At 45.0% G+C, this 20,465-nt stretch overlaps 1 protein-coding gene across 3 annotated transcripts in view; it reads right to left on the bottom strand.

The window, feature by feature from the left end:
• The window catches only part of CLCN6 (chloride voltage-gated channel 6), a 33,441-nt gene that overhangs the window by 5,262 nt on the left and 7,714 nt on the right, over nucleotides 1-20,465 (bottom strand). For all 3 annotated transcript variants that reach the window (XM_074306257.1, XM_074306256.1, XM_074306258.1), the window contains 17 exons: nucleotides 20,305-20,370; nucleotides 19,770-19,836; nucleotides 18,626-18,732; nucleotides 17,264-17,390; nucleotides 16,764-16,831; nucleotides 13,969-14,027; nucleotides 12,572-12,704; nucleotides 11,735-11,848; nucleotides 6,672-6,838; nucleotides 6,040-6,166; nucleotides 4,265-4,391; nucleotides 3,854-4,007; nucleotides 3,580-3,739; nucleotides 3,389-3,495; nucleotides 1,814-2,000; nucleotides 1,275-1,432; nucleotides 909-1,065 (listed from right to left, as the gene is read on the bottom strand). In XM_074306257.1, coding sequence (XP_074162358.1) covers nucleotides 909-1,065; nucleotides 1,275-1,432; nucleotides 1,814-2,000; nucleotides 3,389-3,495; nucleotides 3,580-3,739; nucleotides 3,854-4,007; nucleotides 4,265-4,391; nucleotides 6,040-6,166; nucleotides 6,672-6,838; nucleotides 11,735-11,848; nucleotides 12,572-12,704; nucleotides 13,969-14,027; nucleotides 16,764-16,831; nucleotides 17,264-17,390; nucleotides 18,626-18,732; nucleotides 19,770-19,836; nucleotides 20,305-20,370 — 2,085 coding nt within the window. The remainder of the gene's footprint in view (nucleotides 1-908; nucleotides 1,066-1,274; nucleotides 1,433-1,813; nucleotides 2,001-3,388; nucleotides 3,496-3,579; nucleotides 3,740-3,853; nucleotides 4,008-4,264; nucleotides 4,392-6,039; nucleotides 6,167-6,671; nucleotides 6,839-11,734; nucleotides 11,849-12,571; nucleotides 12,705-13,968; nucleotides 14,028-16,763; nucleotides 16,832-17,263; nucleotides 17,391-18,625; nucleotides 18,733-19,769; nucleotides 19,837-20,304; nucleotides 20,371-20,465) is intronic.

A 20,465-nucleotide genomic window follows, 5' to 3' on the forward strand; every position in this document is an offset into this window, starting at 1 on the left:
CCTGTTCCATGGTTGTCAGAACAATCCCTACACGACATGCAAGACCTCAGGGAGGAGCAGCTTAGAGAGTGTTTCCTCAACTACCCAACAGCAGTGAGAAGGGGGAAGGGGAGGAGGGCAGAAGCATGGAGTCCCTCCCAGCTGGGTCTCTGCTGGTCTCCCCCTCGCCTCTCCACCCCCACCCTCCACCTTCCATCCCACGAGCTCACTTCCTCAGACCTGATGCAGCTGCTGCTCATCCTGAGACACAAACCAGGAACCTTATCTGGTACATTAATATCTGCCCCCCACCCCAACTCTGCACTCTAAGGGCTGAGAATAAAACACTGGGGGGCCCACGAGCTAGACTCCAAACACCAGGAACTCAGGAGTTAAAGCTCTGGAGGAGGGGGCCTCTGGACCTAATTTCATAAAGCCCACTGCCCAAGGTTTCTGTCAATACTCACAGCTAAGCTATGTGCAGGAGACCATTTTGGGGGAGGAAAATTAGCAAAGTATAAAGTATAAAAAGTGATTTTTAAAACTTAAAAAAAGAGCCCATGAACAAGAACTGCCTGTTAAACCTACTGGAGAAAAGCTTTCTACCGGAATATGTGAATCTTTTTGAAAAAGCAAATGTAAGGAAATCCCTTTATACTGGACATCCAAGTACAGATGCTATCTTTAAAAAGAAAAAAACCCAACAGGGGAAGAACAGAGACCACCCAGAAGACCCAAAGACCACACCTGGCACAGAAAGCATTGGCCACCAAGACCCTGCCACTGGGTCTTTGTCCACAGAAGAAGGAACAATGACAGAACCACAGTCACTGATGACCCATTTCTCCTCTCCCGAGGGAGCACTAGCATCTCCTCTCCTGCCTATTCAGCCATCAGAATCCCAGAGTCCATTAAGAAGTAAGACTTACCGACTGACTTTCAGAATAACAGACACCTCGGACCAGCAAAGTGACCAGCTGAGATCGAAGAATCAGGCCATGAAAGGTCAAAGGGCGGAAGCGTTCTTCCATGGTCCAGTCTTCACTGGGGGACTGGTCTGGATACAGGTTGGGGTAGGGTGTGTATCTGTTACAAAACCAAATTAGAAATGCTTTAGGTTCACCCTAAGCCTCCATCCATTTTACAGCATCTGCATCTCAATGTCCCCAAAGACAACTTGTCACTTCTTTTACAGAAGGAACAGAGAGGAACCATCAGAAGAGTAAGAGAGACGAGCAGTACCGCAGTCAGGGAAGGCAATCTGGCTCTCCTGCCTCCCCTGCTGGGAGTCTCACCTCCTCTCCAGCATCTGCTGGAGGAGATCCTCCTTCTCGGCCGGCTCCTCCGTGGCGATGTGCTCGTCACACATGTTACGGAGCTCGCTCGAGGGATAGGACTTCATGGACTGGCTCCTTTTGCGCTGCTCACCAGCCCGGGTGAGAATGCTAGATTTCTAGGAGAGGGAGAAGAGGCTTAAGCGGACTAAAATCTAAATGAGTATAAGGGGAGGCTCACAGACTATCCCTCTGGGCCAAACTGCTAGTGCTGTCAACCTCCACGGCACTAAACATCAGATGAGAAACCGCCCTCTGGTATCTCCGGAGAAGAAAGGGAGACTCTCCTAGCAGGGTTCCTGCTAATTAAAGACTTAGAAAATCAGCCCTGCAGATATAGAGAGCTGCTCATAGTAACTAGCAGTTTAGGAGGAGTAATAAAGATTGGCTTTATTTATTTTCTTATGTGCTTTGGGGGCAAAGATATTCAGATCCAACCATGGGGAAGAAATACTAATATAAGCAGTTTGAGGGATATGGGACCCATCTATTTTCCTTACCTTGAATTTTATGTTGTTACTGATCAACTGGTTTCCTTTCATGAATTCCTTCTCATTGCCGCGATTCTCTGTCACCACAGGGAAGGCATGGTGGACTGTGGTTCGCAGAATGCTGACCAGAGACTGGATGCGAGTGTGTGGGTAGACATAAGTCAGGTTGGGCTCCATGATGTCACTAGCTCTCAGCCTGGGAGGGTGCAAACATCCCACCCCATCAGAGAGGTGGTATTTCCAAAAGGAGACTAAGCCTTAACAGGGCGCTGAACTACTTCATTTCAATATTCAATAGAATCATGTTGTAGATGACGAAGAGCTCTGACTCCTCTTTTGTTAAAAATCTCACTGATTTGTCATCTCTCCCAGCTCTACTGCTGGGGAAATCCTAAAACAAAGTTTATCTAGACTAGATTACCAGTGTGTTACACAGTACAATCAGCTTGCTAGTAATGCAGCATTTTAATGGACATACACAGAAATTCTGTAAAATGTATTGGCGCACATCATGCAATCAAAATTAAAAACCTGTTGCCCTCCTTGGCAAACAGTCCCCAAATAATGTTCCATAAACGGTTTTCCTAAATTTTCCAAAGTATTTTAATAGGCTTTTTCTTGACTGATAACAAATCCAATAAGCTAGTAACTAATTTCTGTAGCTGAAATACTTTTGTGCTTAGAAATTAAGTTTGATTGGTCTCCTGTCAATAATATCTTGAGGCTAAAATTGTAGTAGTAGGTTCTCTCAATCAAAGAAGATGAAGTTTTGTAGCTTTTCCTTCTTACTACATTATTTTCCTCCAAAAAACACAATAATTCACAGCTCCACCAGCAGTCTAACAATATATTTTATTTCTCTACAGGCCCAGAAATATGGAATTTTTATTATTCTTAGTTCTCTGACAACTTAATGGGAAAAAAACCAAAAAATGATCATTCAAATTTGTCTTCATTTGTTTTCTCTCATTGAAGACAAATTTGAATGATCATTTGCTGAATTTTTTCTTTTAAGAACTGCCTATTCATATGATTTGATCACTTATCCACTGAGGAAGGGAGATTATAAACTTGTGTCAATTCTTCATTGGCTTTAAATGTTGTTTTTATGAGACATATTAGGGAAAGATATCTTCCCAATAACTTTCTTTCCCTTTTATTTTGGAAACATTGCTTTCAATCAGACATAAATTTCATTACCTTGTTTCTCATAACTTCTTCTATTTCCACAACTGGTATAGACAAAAATCATTCCATCTTATAATTGATTTTTTTGTTGTGTCCAAAAAAGCCACCATTTTAAACTATGGACAATCAATTTTGAACAATCATGGCTGGCAAATTTTTAGTGCTGCCGCTACACAAGCCTAATAATATACTGGGCTATCAAAGTTGTCTTTGAAATTCAGCTGTTTTTTTTTTTTTTTTTTTTTTTTTAAACAACTCATTTTCTTAGACCACTTTTAGTGTTTTCTAAACCCAGACATCTTTCTTATGTTCCCTCATGTTACTCTGTCCCAAGCTCTTTGACCTGAGGCATTTTCTACTCAGAAATTTTGGAATAAGATGGAACCATTGCCTCACTTGTCCATTTCCACTTCTGTCTCCCACTCCAGAAGCGGCACCCCTCGCAGTCCCACATGGATGTCATAAATGCCTTTGTTGAATAAGTCCCCAGTCCACTTGGCCACCTGCAACACAAAACAAGGATCTGAGAGAATCCAGACAGAAGGTAAAGTAACCCGTTAACTGGAGAAGGGAGAGGAGGTATTTACCATCAAGGTGATCATAATGGGAAGCCCATAAGTGATCTCGTTGGTGGACTCTATCAGGATGACTGTAAGACTGATGGTCATTCGGACCACACCACCCAAGAAAGCAGCGGCACCAATCAAGGCAAAGGTCCCTGAATAGATGTGGCCCAATCCAATGTAGCTAGTTAGGAATGAGGTCAGACATATGAATCAGGATTGCAAGGTTGCTGGGGTGGGGAGCAGGGGAAGAAATGCATTGGGTACCACATGCATGCACACAATACACACAGAACACCTTTTCAGAATGTTGGCAACTAAGCGTCCAAAGGCAGCTCCACAGAGCAAGGAGGGCACAAAGAGGCCGCTCGGAACCGACATGCCGTAGGTCCAACACGAGAGTAAGAAGTAGAGGGTGAAGAACAAAGCCAAGGTGATGGGGCTGAAAGTACCTGTAAGATCAAACAGCAGCTCAAATCACACAGGCAAATGCCGAAACAACCCCCTCCATTCATTTCATCTCACTCCCTCACCCACCCATCTAGAACCTTATTCTGGTGAGTTCCCCAGTCCTGCCTCTGCTCAGAATTCCTAGGGAAGGTTCCCTGGGGAGTAGCCCAGCTTGGGGCTTCCCAGGCAAAAGGTCCAGGCTGGCACCAGACATAGTGAGGCTGGTGGGGCCAGCAAAGATCCAGCTTTTGAAACTCACCATCTTGGTGAAAAAGCTGCAGGATGGCAGATTCCTGGGGATTGAAGAATAGCGTTGCCATGTCATTGTAGGTCTCATTGGGGCAAAAAAAGGTTTTGATGCTTGCATTCACGTCTTCTGAGATAACCTGAGGATTGGGAACCAAACGGCTGTTAGAGGGCCAGACTACTTTTGGTCTTCTCCCTGGGTTTGAAGAGAAAGTCAGGCCTGGAAGCTCTCACCAGAGATGAGGTGGGCAGCAAAATATGAAGCCAGGTGCCATAAAACAAGCAATTCCAATGGCAAAGCCATATTCCTTACAAGAAATGCGTATAAAAATGAGAAAAGCAAACAAGAAAAATAAACCAGGCTGTTCTCTGTACCTAGAGACCCACATGGAGTGCACTGACTGAAATACGCAGTTGTTTTGGGAAGTCCATTTTTTGGAAGTATTGTATTACTTGTATTAAGGGCCTGTGCAACTATGGAAGAATGGATAGGACAAAAGGAGAGACAAGGGACTTGGACTATGTGGGAAAACTTAAATACACAAAGGAAACCGAAGCACATTTTGACTCAAAGGAGCTACTTTATTTCCAGGGAAGAAGATTCTGCCCTATTGCTATTAGATATAGCATGTTTCTGGATTTTCCTGCCCATGCTTCCATCTTTTGTTTATGTCTCCTGAAAACACCAAATTGGTAGGTTCCCAGTGCATTCATGTCATTCTTTTTAAGCAGCTCCCTTTCCCTCCTTATTGGGATAGTTCTCTGCCTTCAAAATTTCATGATTGAGAGCTCTTCTTCTCCCTCCTCTCCTCCCTCCATCTCCTGATCCTTCTTTTCTCTCCCTCAACTTTCCTGGGTTGACTTCCCCTCTATAAAACTTTAGCCAATGGAAACTTACCAATCCTTCCCTTAGTCTTTGAAATTTCCCTCAGGTACATGTGTCCCAAGAATTTCTATTTATTTCCATCCCAACAACCAGATCCTCCCCAATATCGTTCTAATGTATTACAGTTGCTTTCTGGGGACGGAGATAATCACAAAGCGTCACTGAATGAAATGACAGGTGTCCTGAAGGACCCATCTGACTTTCCAATCAGTTCCAGGGGCTATATGAATAAAGTGGGAAAGACAGAAAAGCAGATTCATGATGGTGGACCTAAGACTCTTCATTATTTTCCATTAAGAGGGATATCACCATGTGCCTGCTGACCAAAGATTTGGTTGTTAAATGAGATTGAAAGAAGATTAAGAACAAAATGTAAGGAATCTGTCTCCTGAGGGATAAGTCCTAGACCTCATGGGGTATCAAGGACACCAGAGAGATGCAACTGGGCTGAATCATGATGAGATAATTTCATTAGAGGCAGAATCAGGAATCAGTTTTTCAGAGTGAGAGGGAGAGTTCCTCTGAGGTTCAAACATTAAAAAAAATGCAGAGGGGAACTTCTGAGAAGAGCCAAGAAAATGGCCTTTGACTAGAGAGCTGAACAAGCTAAAGCTGGGCATCAAGGGAGACACAGAAGAGAGCTCCTCACTTGGCCATTCCTTGTTTTGGGCTCAAAGGATAAGTATAAAAAGAGGTCTTCACGGTTTTGTTCTCTTCACCAGAATAAGAAAGCAGACTAGAATTCTGGTGTGCGCTCTCTAATAAGGGCTGTGCCTGATTAAGGCTTGCTGTGGGGACTCTCTATGGAGGCCTGAGGCCTTGGTCTGGCAAAGGCACGGGAGAAGTTTGCAAAATCTGCCCCAAGGAAGTATGGGACACTGTGCTTGAGAAACAGAGCATACCTGTGGCTGGAAGGAGTCGTTACCACTCTGACTTGCAGAGGATATTTGCCGGCACTCTCCCAAAATCATGGAAGCAACAAATACCACAACAGTGGTCATCAGGGATACCAACAGGCTTTCCAAGACTCTATGAATAAAACACAAATCACATCTCGTTTTTATAGTTCTAAAAAAACCAAACCAAACAAAAAAAACCCAAAAAATCCCAAGACTTGTCTGTCAGAAAATCCTTTTCTATTAAAACTCCTCCCATTCCACCCTACCTCGTGCCCCTTTAAACAGCATTTACAAAAGCCTCCCCTAAAGACAATCTGTTTCCTGTGTTCTGATGGGGGGGAAATGAGAGGAGGAAGGGATAGAGAGAGCCCCTTTTGGGCAGGACCCAAAATTCACACTGACCTAAGCTTCCAAATAACAAGTCCAGAGCTATAGTTACTGAAAGAACAGAAACTGATTTGTAAACTCCCAAAGTTGGGCTTTATTCTGCTTTTTGGCATGCCAGGATGGCTGGCTCTTTGCCTAACACTCCCTAGATTGGATTTTAAATTTGGGGCATTTCCAGGAGCTCCCATCCCTCTCCATTTTTGGACGAGACACAATAGACAGGGAGGAGGAGGCAGCAGCGCAGATACCTGACAAGCTTAGGTTTCGGGTGCACGTTTCGCATACGGTACTTTGCCAGCCTCTTGTTCAGACAGTTGAATGTGGCTCCAAGGAGGCCCCCAATGACCCCCATCACGATGAAGAAACCCAAATCCACAGCTGTCCAGAGGTGACATTTTTTATCAGAGTCAGAGCACTGAGAGAAGAAGAGAGAGAGAGAAAGGAGGGAGAGAAAACCAGCGTGCAGTGAGCACACAGAAGAGCAGAAGAGAGGAAGATGGCCAAGAGCAGATGCAAGCACACACTCTTCCTACAGAGCCACCAAGATGCGAGGAAGTGATGGCCAGGAGCAGCTGCCCAGCCTGCCCTCCACACGGGAGGGGCTCAGCCACCACCAGCTTGGGCCTGCCCCAGGGCTTGTGCAGATGCTGCCAGCCAACAGGACCACGGCTCCTCCTCCCGTCTGCCGGACCCTCGTCTCCTGCGTCTCCCTCCCTGGGCCGTTCCACTTCTCTGCCACTGATGCTATTCTGCCTGGCTTGGCTGCTCAATGAAGGCTTCTCCTTCCCATCACACTCTGCTCCTCACCCCCAAGGACCATTCCTTGCCCCCAAAGAGGTGGCCTTTCTGGTTAAGGCAAACTTGAGATAGATAAGAGGTCACCACCTCCTCCGACAGGCTTCCCCCCTCCCCTCCCCATTCTGGCTTCTCTTCGCTCACTCCCTGGCTGTGGGTCGCATCCCTGCTGCCTACAAGCATTGCTGTGCCTCTCCCATCCCTGAACATTCTGGCCAGATCCAACAGCCTCAGAACGATCATTCTGTCCTCTTCCTCCCCCATCATTCTTTCTTTCTCTCCCACCATCATCCCATCCTTCTCCTCCTCCTGGCATTGTACCTTTTCTCCTCCCCCATCATCCCGTCATTCTCTTCCCCTATCATGTCTTTTCTTTCTCCTCCTTGAGAAGACCATCAACAGTAGATACCCCCACCTCTCTCTCATTAACTCTCTCCAGTCTGGCTTCTGACCCCAGCATGCAACAGAAACCGCTCTCTCCAAAGTTACCAGGGATGTCTCTCCTCAGTCCCCCTCCCCCGTGCCCTCTCTGCAGCCAGTGTCAGGGGTCAAGCTTTCCTCCTTGATGTTCTTTCCTCTCTATTGTCTCCTAGACCACTCCCCAGTCTCTGTGCTAGCTCTTCCTTGAGTCATGGGAGTCCCTCAGGGCTCTGTCCTGGGCTGTCTTCCCTTCTCCTTCTATCCTATTTCACTTGGTCTTCTCATCAGTTCCCATGGATTTAATGATCATCTTTGAATCAATCTACTTATCTGGCCCCAACCTCTCTACTGACCTCCAGTCTCTCACCCCCCATTTCCAACTGCTTTCTAGTAGCCATCTTGAAGTGGGTATCCCATATGATCAACATTCCCAAAACTGAACTCATGACCTTTCTCCTGTGACTGTGGAAGGCCCCACCATCTTCCCAGTCACTCAGGCTCATAACCAGGGGTCATCCTTTAACTCCTCACTCTTTCTCATACTCCACATTCAATCTGCTGTCCAGCGCTTTTTTTTAAAAACATAGTTTTGTCATGTTGTACAAGAAAAACCAGACCCAAGAGGGAAAAAAATCACAAGAAAAAGAAACAAACAAAAAAAGGTGAAAATACTATGCTGCTTTCCACATTCGATCTCCATAGCTCGCTCTCTATGTGCAGATGGCATTTTCCATCCCAAATCTATTGGAATTGACCTGAATCATCTCATTGTTTAAAAAAAAAAAAAAAAAAAAGCCACATCCATCAGCATACATCCTCATACAGTATTGTTGTTGAAGTGTATAATGGTCTCCTGGTCCTGCTCATTTCACTCAGCATCAGTTCATGTCAGTCTCTCTAGGCCTCTCTGAAATCTTCCTGCTGGTCATTACAAAACAATAATATTCCATAACATTCATATACCACAATTTACCCAACTGTTCTCCAATTGATGGACATCCACTCAATTTCCAGTTTCTGGCCACTACAAAGAGGGCTGCCACAAACATTCTTGTACATACAGGTCCCTTTCCCTCCTTTAAGATCTCTTTGGGATATAAGCCCAGTAGAAACATTGCTGGATCAAAGGGGATGTGCAGTTTGATAACTTTTGGGGCATAGTTCCAGATTGCTCTCCAGAACGATTGGATCAGTGTCACAACTCCACCAACAACGCATTAGTTCGACTTTATCTTTGTAACATCTTTCCCCTGACTCTTAGCAGTTTTGTTGGTTTGCCAAAAATCCCTCTCCATTCCTCTCCATCCAAGTGCAAGACTGACCATGTCACCTGCCATCCCACTCCTGCCAATCCAATATGCTGCAATGGCTCCCTGTCTTCCAGGATAAAATAGAAAATCCTGTTTGGTGTCCAAAGCCCATTTCTAATTCGCTGCCTCCCTCCTTCCCCTTCCCTGATTCCTTATACCCCATCCTCTCACTCTGGGATCCAGGGCTATTGGTTTCCTTGCTCAAGACTTTCCATCATTTCCATCATTCCTGGCTGTCCCCTGTGCTTGGAAAACTCTCCTCAGATTCCCTTCTACAGGAAGTCTTTTTAGATCTTTCATCCTCTCTGTGTCTCCTCTCTGTTTACAATGTATCTTGTAGGCAGCTTGTTGTACATAGTTGTTTGCATGTTGAATCCCCCACTAGACTGTGAGCTCCTTGAGGGCAGGGAACATCTTTTCTGTATCCCCACACTTAGCACAGTTCTTAGTACATAGTAGGTACCGAATAAATGTTTAATACCTGCCTGCCTGGGAAGATGGAAGGCTTCTTTTTCCCCAATGCCACTTCTCCACCACTATCATGACCCTAACAAACACCTCCTCTTTCGAAGTTGGTGCTATCAAAAATTATCACCCAATCCAGATACTGGTGACCTTTACCTGTGACATCAGAATAGTTTTTTTTTTTTTTTTTTTTTTTTAAATGCCCATTGTGTATAACTTAATCTCTCAAGTCTTGCCTTCATATCATGGGAGTTCAACATACATGCTGATGTTCCCTCAAGGACATGTCTCCCAGTTCCTCAGTCTCCTCAGTCCTCCACTCCACTTTAAAGAGAGAAAACCTTGATGTTACCATCACTTCCCAGCATCCACTCTCTATGTTCTTGAACCCCACCTTTTTTCCATCTGATCAGTCTTTTAGGAGTGTACCTTTCCCACGCTCTTACAATTTCTAACTCAGTTCTTACTATTCATGTGTGACCTCCAATCCGTCCAGCCCGCCATTCTTTCTCAGCTACTCTCTGCTCCTTCTCAGTCTCAATCCATTGATGAAACACTGTAGACTCTACTGTCCACTTTGGAATCTCTTACTGCTGATCGTGCCAACTCCCAAGCCTGGACTCTTCCTCACATCAGCTTCCTCTGCACCTAGTCAAAGGTACAGAGCCACGGAAGTCTCAAACGCTGGGCTGATTAGTTCCACTATAAAGTATTACTAGTCTCAAATCAGCCCTCACTGTGCAGGACAATCCATCTATTTCTCCCTAATCGATATCTATCCCACTCTCTGACTATTCTAAACTTTCTCTTCTTTAAGCTTTCCACAATCCCTTCCCTTCACAATCCTCTGGCTAAGGACTTGGAAGCTGTAGCTCACCAAAGAACGAGGCCATTCGCCAAGAGCTCTCCTTCCTGCCATTTCATATAATTCAGATATTTTCCTTCCTTCTGGTCCCTGATGAGGACACGTCCTTACTTGCTACAGCCAACCTTTCTATGCCCACCCTCACTCCTCCCCACTCCCCGGCCATCTAGACCAGGTGCCTCCACTTGCTTTTAAAGCCTCTGAGATACAACTTCTGATCTCACCATGCAATTCCCTCTCCCAACTGAGCGGCGATCTTTTGATTGCCAAATGTAAGGGCTTCCTCTGTTCTCCTTGAATCTCTGCCTTTTTCACTTAGACACTCTTTCCTCTCTCTGCTTCCAGGACTTGCACTCTCCTGGTTCTCCTCCTCCCTGTGTGACCCCTCCTCTTCAGTTTCTTCTCCCAAGTCTTCATCAATGTCACACCCAATAACTGTGAATGTCCCCAAGGGCTCTCTCTTCACACTCTCCCCCTGGGTGATCTCACTAGCTCCCAAGAGTTCAATTATGATCTCTAGGGAGATGATTCCTAGAATTTTCTATCTGGCCTGAGTCTCTCCCTAAGCTCCAGACTCACAAGACAAGTGACAAGTGGATGTCCCGCAGGCATCTCAAACTCAACATTTCCAAAACAAAACTCATTACCTTTCCCCCTAAACTCTCTGCTCCTCTGAATTCCCCCATTAAAGTCTCAGTTACCCGGGCTCACTCTGTTTCATCCTTGACAACTCAGTCTCACTCACCCTACACTCCCGTTTATTTGCTAAATCTTGGTTTTCTGCCCTCACAGAGCCTCTTCTCAGCTCCCCGGGGCTCCTCTAGCTCAGGCCCTCATTACCTCTCACCTGCATCTGCTCATCTCCACTTTCTTTCCCCTTCAATCCATCCTCTATTCAGCTCATCCCTGCTTAATCAAGTCCTGTAGCTCCTAATTATCTTCAGTATCACCTACAAAGTCCTCCATTTAGTATATAAAGCTCTTTGTCAGTTGACTTCTTCCTACTGTGCAGTCTTCTACGGCTCTAGTCACAGGGACCTACTTGTCACTTCACCATAGTACCAGCCCCTCTCCTCTTGTATCCCTGCCCCCCAGTCCGGACTGTCCACTCTCCTCATTTCCACACCCAGAATCCCCAACTGCTTTCAGACTCTGCTCAAATCCCACTTCCTGGTGGTAAAACTTTCTCCTCAAGTTCTTTACAAGTTGTCATCTCCTTTAGAATAGAAACTCTCTGAGAGCAGGGCCCATGTCTGCCCTTCTTTGTACACCCATGTTTAGCACAGAGTGGATACTTAATAAATCATACTGAGAGGCTAGGAAGAAATAAAACTTGGATTCTCGGATCCAAAGAGCAGTTTTTTGATCGTCTCTCTGACTGCTGCTCTTTGGCACATTCATTAAAATTGATTTCAGGGAACAAGTATGATGTGCTGGTAGTCGGGACGATACTAACCTTAAACTCTCCAAAATTCAGCAACCCAGGGAGTTGGAAAGAACCCCAACTTCCAAACTGGATTCCAGAGCGAAAGAAGTTCAGAGTGAAGGTGGCAGACATGGAACAAAAGAGCTAAAGAGGGGAGAAAGAAGAAACGAGAACTGAGAAGTGATGTGCTTGCCTTTCCGTTTGACATTCCTCCCAGAAGTCAGGTGAGGAAGGTGAAAAAGAATCTGCTACATACTTCATAAAACAGTCAGGTCACACCTGAGAACCCCAAAATCAGGGGCTAGGAATAGGAGAACACTAATGGAAAAAGCCCTGGGTTCTAGCTGGGCAGAAATAAGGGCTCACTGGGTACCCAGTAGAGGGGATTCTTCATCAGACCCAGGGAGTCCCTGAAGTCCCTTCCAGGCCTGAGTCTGTGGTCCTGGCCAAGAGACAAGCTTGACTGTGATGCAGTGGCCACATTTATGAAGGTCTAGTTCCTACCCAGCTCACGGGGTTGTTGGAAAGACATGAGAAGAAAAGGGATTTTTGTAAAGGGCTTTGATTTTCCAAGTGGCATTTATTCCTTCCAGGCCAATGCCTGAGGCTGGGTCCCCATGCCCAGGACAGAAGCTTGTCCCTGACCCCCTCTCATTCATCTCCTCTAATCTCCCTGGAGTTCAAGTGGTCAAGTGAAGAACAAAAAGTGGTGCACTCAGTTCTCAGTAATGATCATATTCCCTCCAGGAGGGGCTTTCTGTTTTAAAGTCAAAACCAGGAGCTCAAGTAAGTGTTCTCTTGGCTGGTGAGGCCTCCAGCCTCGAAGTCAGCTCACACACCATCCCACATTTCAAAGTCTCTTCTTACCACTTTCCAAGTGAGCCCCTGGTTCCAGAAGGACGAGCCTTCTTCTAAGCTGAAGAGGGTGCCCCCAATGGGGGCCCCAAAAGCCGCGGCAACCCCTGCTGCTGCGCCTGCCGACACAAAATCTCTCTTGTCTCTAAATTGGAGAGAAAAGGAACAAATGTGACGCCTTGAGATCACTCGGGACACAAAAGTCAACATTATAATACATTTCCTTGCACTAACATCTCACCCTTGAGAAGGCAGTTAGGGATTCTGAAGTGGGGATTCCCTTGCATGAAATACTGCCTGAAGGTAAGAAGGACTCCTGACACACAGGGGACTTTTTATTCGTAAAGACAGAATCTCTAGCACAGCAAAGTCATTCTACAAACTTATATGTTCAAATCATTGCTCATCAACTGACACCTCGAGAGACAGATTAAAGATGTTCTGTAATCAAAAACCCACTTTCTCACCACATCTCCTTCCCCCAAACCTCTGCATCAATCTTCACTAATGCAGATGTCAAAGCCCTGGCTATTTCCAGAGCAAGAGCTGAATGAAGGCTAAGGAGGCAGAGAACAAACACATCTATGGATCATCATAAACAATATGTGTGTGTGTGTGTCTGTGTGTGTGAGAGACAGACAGACAGACAGAAAGAGAGCGAGAGAGAAAGAAAGAGGAGAGAGAGGGAGAGACAGAGAGAGGGGGAGAGAGGGAGAGAGAGAGAGACAGAGACAGAAAGAGAGAGAGAGAGAGAGAGAGAGAGAGAGAGAGAGAGAGAGAGAGCGAGCAGAGAGAGGGAAAGACAGAGAGAGAGAGAGAGAGAGAGAGAGAGAGAGAGAGAGAGAGCAGAGAGAGGGAAAGACAGAGAGAGAGAGAGAGAGAGAGAGAGAGAGAGAGAGAGAGAGAGAGAGAGAGAGAGGGAAAGACAGAGAGAGAGAGAGAGAGAGGAGAGAGAGGGAGAGAAAGCGCGAGAGAGTGAAAAAGAGAGGAAGAGAGAGGGGGAGAGAAAGAGAGAGAGAGGAGAGAAAGAGAGAAAGAATTATGAATAATAGAGATAGCTATCAAACCTATTGAGCCTGCAACAAGAATTCAATGAAAACATAATTTGGAAATATTTAACAAAGTAAACATACAATAAAACATATCCAAAAAAACTGAATAAAACAAAATAAAAAGGTAATAAAGAATTTTTACAAATCACATCCTGGCAGTCTGCAGAGATTTTACTGTGCAATCTTGTAGTCCCTAGTGTGACCCCTTCCCCCCATCTGCAGCATATCTTAAATTCTGAATCATTTCTGTTTCAACTGCCCTCCATGCTTTTCAGTGTGATATTTTATCATTCACTTAAGCATTCTCTTCCTGCCTCCAGAGAGCTATTTAGAAGTTTATTTCCATCCTTTCCATACCTGTCACTTCGAAAATAGGGGAAGTTAAACTGGATTTTCCGCAAAGAGATGCTCTGAAACTGAAAACAAGAGAAAACAAATTCAGCATGGGGAATTTAAGGGCCTGAAAATACACACTGTAGCCAAGTGCCATAGGGATCACCCTCACACTCAATCTCTTTTCCTCTGTATAGGATGTAGTAAAAATAGTGAGTAACCTCCTAAAGCATTTGTTTTAGGAGGCTCAAGAGGCAGCACCTTAACTTGTAGGGCCATCTACCCTGGCTGGTCAGGGACCACTCTGCGTTCATCTTTGTAATTCTCTTTCCTAGTGGCTCAATTCATGGATTAATTAATGAACAGATTAATTTTCTTTGTAGCAGGGACACGGGAGATTTATAACTAGACCAAACAACCAACTCCACTGTGCTGTGGGGAAGAGTTCAAAACAGCTGCCTTAGGCTAGAAGCAGCTCCTCTGGGGGGGGGGGTGGAATCTTGCTGCCAGAAGACCATATTTTTAATTGTTCATCAAACTGTAATGCTGCCCTCCGATCCCAGAGCTAAGTTAAGTTCCTTTGTTCCCTTTTAGTTCACTGATAGGATGGATCTGCCTGGTGGTTGCTCTTTCCTGAGTAGCTGAGAGGGCAGTTTACCAAAGAATGAACTCTAAGAGAAGGAAATTCTTGATTCCCCACTGCCATTGAGGAGTCATCAATACTTGATGACTAGAAATTATGGCTCAAAAGAATTGGAAGTTTTTCAAAATGGGCTAACTTCAAGAGAACTCTCACTTCCCAAGCTCCCTAATCAATAATTCCCATCAGCTATACAATCCTAGCTCCAGCATTGAGTTCCATTATGTTCCATGAAATGAAGTAAAACTAAAATCACAAACCCACAAGGTGCCTAGAGCCCTGATTCAAGGGAATGCTGAATCCGCACTCATGTAAGGGGACTCTGAACATCACATACTCCATGTTCTCAGGTTTTGAAACTTATTAGCAAGACTTCTTAGTCCAAGTTCTGAGAGAGAGTAAAGCTTGTGATTTTAGTATCTTTCAACTTCCTTTAATGTTTTGGAACAAGAAGGCCATCTGACTCAACCTAAACTGATGCCAGGAAATTCAAATTCTATAGGAAAATCTCCACAAATTTTCCAAACCTATTAGAGATGATGAATTTCTCTCCCTTTTCTGTGAAGTACAAGGTCAATATACATATCTGGAGTCCCTGACATCAGTCCCTCCATTCTCTCTTCTGTTCTGTCTCTCACAAACAGGGGAACCCTCATCACCGAGGACAACCCTTTGTATCTTCTTCTCGGGTCTTCTGGGACTTTGCCCCTTCTATCATCTCTGCTCCTAATCTTTAATCTCTTGCTCCCTTCTGGTTACCTTTCAAGATACCCACGTTTACCACTTACAACGTTGCTGCTCCATAGATGCCAATCTCTTCAATGTTACAAGGACTTTTATTAGTGCTGTATCTCAGCCCTCGTTCTGGCCGACTTCTCTGCAGCCCCTCACACTGCCCCTACCTCTTAAGATACTCTTCTCCCAATTTCTCTGGGGAGCCTCCTCCCCATCTGGCCACTCTTCGGTCTCCCATGAAAGAATGTCACTTACCCCCTGCCTGCTCACCATGGGCACCCATCAATGATGTCTGCCATATTTTCTCTCTACAACTTAATGTACTCAATTCCACCTACTGGCTTGTTCCTGTGGGTATAGCTTTTCCAGATCCATCCTATCCTCCATCCCAATGCCTCCTGGGCAGTGCCAGCGGCTGTCCCACAGACAGCTTCCCTTCTGCAGCAATGACCCCTTCCCCAGGGAGGCTGCCCGTGAGTCGCCCCTGACTCTCCCTCTCCCGTGCCCAACCACTGTCCATGTCCGCTTGATTCTTCACCCCCAACATCCATCGATCAGATGCTCACCCAGTTAATTGTAGGAGCCTCTTAACTGGTCGGGCAGGATCCAGCCTCTTTCCCCTCTCTAATCCATTCTTCAAAAGCCGCCTAAAGAGCTATCCTGTCACTTCTTGTTCAGAACTTGTCTCTACGATCAGAACCTGAAGCTGGCTCAGGCCATCTTCCCCTGGAGGCTTCAAGGTATTCCCCAACACTGGGAGGTGGAGAGGAGCCAGGCTCAGCCTCCCATTGCCCAACAGCATTTTGCCTCTAGCCCCAGGCTAGAACACCTTAAGACTTCCTGCTTCCTGCCTCCTTCCTGGATTAGTTCCTTTGCCACCTTCCTTTCCTGATCCCCTGATTTTTACTGTTATCTCTCTGTCCTTTTCTTTCCCTCATCTCTTCCATCTTTCTTCTCCTTTCTCTCTTTTCTTCTCCTCCTTTCTTCTTCTTCTCTCTTTTCTTTCTCTTTCCTCTCTCTCCCCTCTAAGGACCCCTAGATACTTTTCTCTTTACAAGCTGTACCTCCTTAAAAGAATGTAAACTCTTTCCCAGGGCTAGGGATGGTTTTTAGTTTTGCACCTGTCCTTAATAATAATACTATATCCTAATATCTGTATATATAATATCCTTAATATTCTAACAAATTATTGTTCAAATGAAATAAGGCCTTATTGATTTCAAAAGATTCCCTCAAAAATTATGATTAAAAAGAAATCTTGGGGGGCAGCTAGGAGGTGTAGTAGATAAAGCACCAGCCTTGAATTCAGGAGGACCCGAGTTCAAATCTGGTCTCAGACACTTAACACTTCCTAGCTGTGTGACCCCTGGGCAAGTCACTTAACTCCAGCCTCAGGGGGGAAAAAAAAAAAAAAGAAAGAAATCTTGGGGCAAACATTACTTACTTGAGGGAGTCCAGCACCTACAACTGCACCACTGTGGATCATGGGACCTTCCTTTCCTACAAAGAGTCCTAAGAACAAGTTTAAAAGTTAAATTAAGAATCTGAAGAAAGTGGTAGAAGAAGAAACAGTTAGCACTAACCATTCTAAGTCTTTATAAGGGGAACTGCGAAATGATTCACAAAAAGTGCTCCTTAAAGCCACCTATGAAATTTTGGAGGAAATCTCCATTATGCCACAAATACCTGAAGCTGCCCTGAAAATGAGTTCCACCAAACAGGAGGACAGTTGGCTACTTAAAATACTGATGGGACATTCAAAAATTTTCAACACGGTTTATCTACAATAGCATCCTACCACCAGGAACAATCATACAGAAATTTGTGGATTTGCATCTGTGACACCGTCTTGCCCCAAGTCTAATACAACACATATGTGGAACAATTACCATTGTTTTCTCTGACATCTCAAGTACAAAACGAAAATAATAAGACATTCCTCACCTCCTGCCACGCTGAAGAGCACTCCCAGAACCTTGCACGCCAGGGTCCGGAGGCGGACAATGCCTGGCACTTTCACACCATTCAAGTAGCATTTGATCTCTGGAATCCCAGAACCGGCTGCCACTGGCTGCCAAGACAATATGAGCAACCATTACGCACTTAAAATCTATTTTCCATTAAGCTGTGGAATATGACGATGACATAGCAAAAGGAACAATCACAGCAGAGCAAGTTTGTGTAAGAAGCTTCAGGTTAGCAAAGCTATGGGATCCGGGAAGCTTGCAAAGGAGAAATGATTTCTAGGTCATTAGGCCACCCCTCCTCCCTCTGCAGGCTCCACTCCTGCCTCTCTGCACCTCTTCTCCCGGGCCACAGATGCCTTCTCCTCCTCAAAGTTCAGGCTAGTCCTGGATTTCTGAAAATGCCCTTGGCACCTGCAATTCCTTCCCCGATTCCTCTTGGAATCTCCATTTTAAGGTTAAAAAAAAAACAAATGCGCCCAGACCAGCCAAGTCTTCACTTCTCTTGGGATTCAATCTTGACTCCCCAGATTTCCTCTGCTCCCCTCCCCGTCAGCTTCCTTCCATGTGCTGCCCTTCCCCATCAGAAGCTAAGCTCCCAGACTTTCCTTCACCCAGTCAGGGTGATGCTAGTACTTGGCCCAGCACCAGGCACACCTGAAGAACTAAATAAATGCTTTCAGGCTTTTAAACAAAGGCTCACTCACTTCCAGTGAATTCATCATAACTGCTGGGGAAATGTAGAGGGTAGAACTCTGGAGAAGTATACTTGAAACAAGGTGTTAACTCAGTGGAATTGATCAGATGATGGTTCTCTAGTTCACATATACTTAGTACTTAGTATGGTGATATAATGGTTCACTAGTTCACACACAATCAGTATGCTGTAATGATGTAATTGTAATAAGGTATATAAGAACAGGGGACAGGCAGTCAGAAAGAAGGCAGACTGTCAGACTGCTGGAGGAGACTGGGTCAGACTGAGACTGGGCCAGACTATGACAGACACAGACTGTAAAGGAGACAATAATGACTTTGGACTCTATTCCTCACCATCCTAGTGGTGACTATGCTGCTGAGACCACGGCCCTTCCGGAGGACCTCCAGAAAGTCAGCCTGGAAATTACAGGGAAATGCCTTCCCCTTCCCACCTGGGTGTCCTCTCTGGGCCCCTCTCCAAGTTCCCCAGATGTGCAGTCTCCTCCATTAGGTAGTAAGCATCCTGAGGATAGACACTGTCTTTCTTATCTATAGCCCCCTTCTCTCAGGTGTGAAATAAATGTTCACTAAACTTAGATGAGAAATCTAGCTGAAAGCTTCCTTGAGCAAAAAGCCCTCTTACCTCAATCAGGACGAGCAGGCTGGCTAGGAAGACAAAGGTCAAGTTAAAGCCCAGGAGCTCCAGAAGAGAGAGGGCAAGGCATCCCTTCTCACTGCACTCCTCCACCGCTTTTGGCCCGTGTTAAGGAAGACGTGGCTGCTTCCCTGCTGGCACCCTGTGCCCGGCGAGCTCCCCCTCAAGCCCCGTTCTCCATCAAGAGGTGATTCCTGAGGCTCGGCTGGCCTGCTGACCCAGGGGGTGTTTCAGGGGTGGATAAGAACTCTAAGACTAAGCCAACACCAATCCACACCTTCCCAGGCCGCTGCTCATTTACAAAGGTGACTCTGCCATCCAATTGCGATTGACAACAAACAAGTTTTATTTTTTAAAAGGGGCAGGGAAGCCCTCTAAGGAGGTGAGAGCCCAACAAAGGAACGATTCAGAAAGGTCTCACAGCCACCTGATAGAGAGGAAAGATTGAGGAGGGAAATCTCTTATCTGCACCAAGCCCCAAACATAGGTCTTTCAGCCTGAGGTGACAGACGTCCTCAGGAATAAAAGCTGATTAAAGGCATCTCGGATCATCGATCACCACAAACTCTATTCTCCTGTAGCTATGTTACAGGACACCTCAGTTATTCTTTAAGACACTCACTTTTTCAATTCCAAACCACCCAAGATGAAAAATGCTCTTCCTCTCCACAAAAACTACTAATGAACTCAAAGTGCAGGTGGTAGCATACTTTTTTCACTCCTTTTTCATGTTTGTGTTGCAAAATGACTAATGTTTTGTGTGACTTCATATGTATAATTGATATATTGCTTGCCTTTCCAAGGGGAGAGGCAGGAGGAAGAGAGTATTTGGAGCTCAAATTTTTTTAAAAATGTTAATGTTAAAAAAAAATCGAAAATGCAACTGGGAAGTATATAACAACATTTAAAAAATATATATATATATATATATATACATGAAGAAACTTGTTCTTTCTTTCAAAGCTTTAAATGCTCAGATAACCATCACACATCACTTTGTTCTTATAGATGTTCCCTCATCCTGGGAAACCTGCTGAAAGATTAATTTGGGGTATACCTCTAAAAACCAAATGCTAATAAAACAGCACCATGAAAGAAAGGTCAATCAAATTAGAAATCACTCAAAGGATACAAGTCTGTACAACATGGAACTTGAGCTGGGTGAAAAGTCGTACAAAGAAGTCCACAAAGAGGCCCACCTGTGAATAACAAGGGAAGCATTCAATCTAGAACTTTTTCCACTCAACCATTGCTGTTTACTATCTGTGTGATTCTGGGTAAATCAACTGTGTCTCTAGGCCTAGGTTACCATATTAGTATTTGAGACAATCCCTTTCAGGATTAATGAAGATAAATCATCTGTTACAATGGCAGTTATGGGTGATTTCAGTTTGGATGAGGTTTTAGATGAGTCCCAGCCCCAGTCATTTTTCCTTCCCCCAAGGAACTCAATAAAACAAAAGAGCCAGGGAGAGCAGGACAGATCTCTGAGTTATACAGCACATCATGCAGATAACCCCATCTATTTCATAAGCACAAGGACCACAAAAAATCCCCAAGTGGGGACTGGCTATCATTGTCTCACAACAGCCCGATTCATTAGCTCACTGATTTGAGGCTAACTCCCCCACCTTAATCTTGCTAGCATGAGTAATTAATTGTCTTACCAGGCCAGTGGAAACTCCGATGGCAAACACCATTATCCATTTCACCACCTCATACCTTCGACCCTTCTGTGTAGAGAAAAAAAGTGCCTCCTTTTAAAAAAACATAATTAGACTGACAGAAAGGTGAGAGCCACAAATATCCAAGCCCCAGTGATTTTCAG

Source organism: Sminthopsis crassicaudata, chromosome 3 (genome assembly GCF_048593235.1).
Source record: "Sminthopsis crassicaudata isolate SCR6 chromosome 3, ASM4859323v1, whole genome shotgun sequence".
Lineage (NCBI taxonomy): Eukaryota > Metazoa > Chordata > Mammalia > Dasyuromorphia > Dasyuridae > Sminthopsis > Sminthopsis crassicaudata.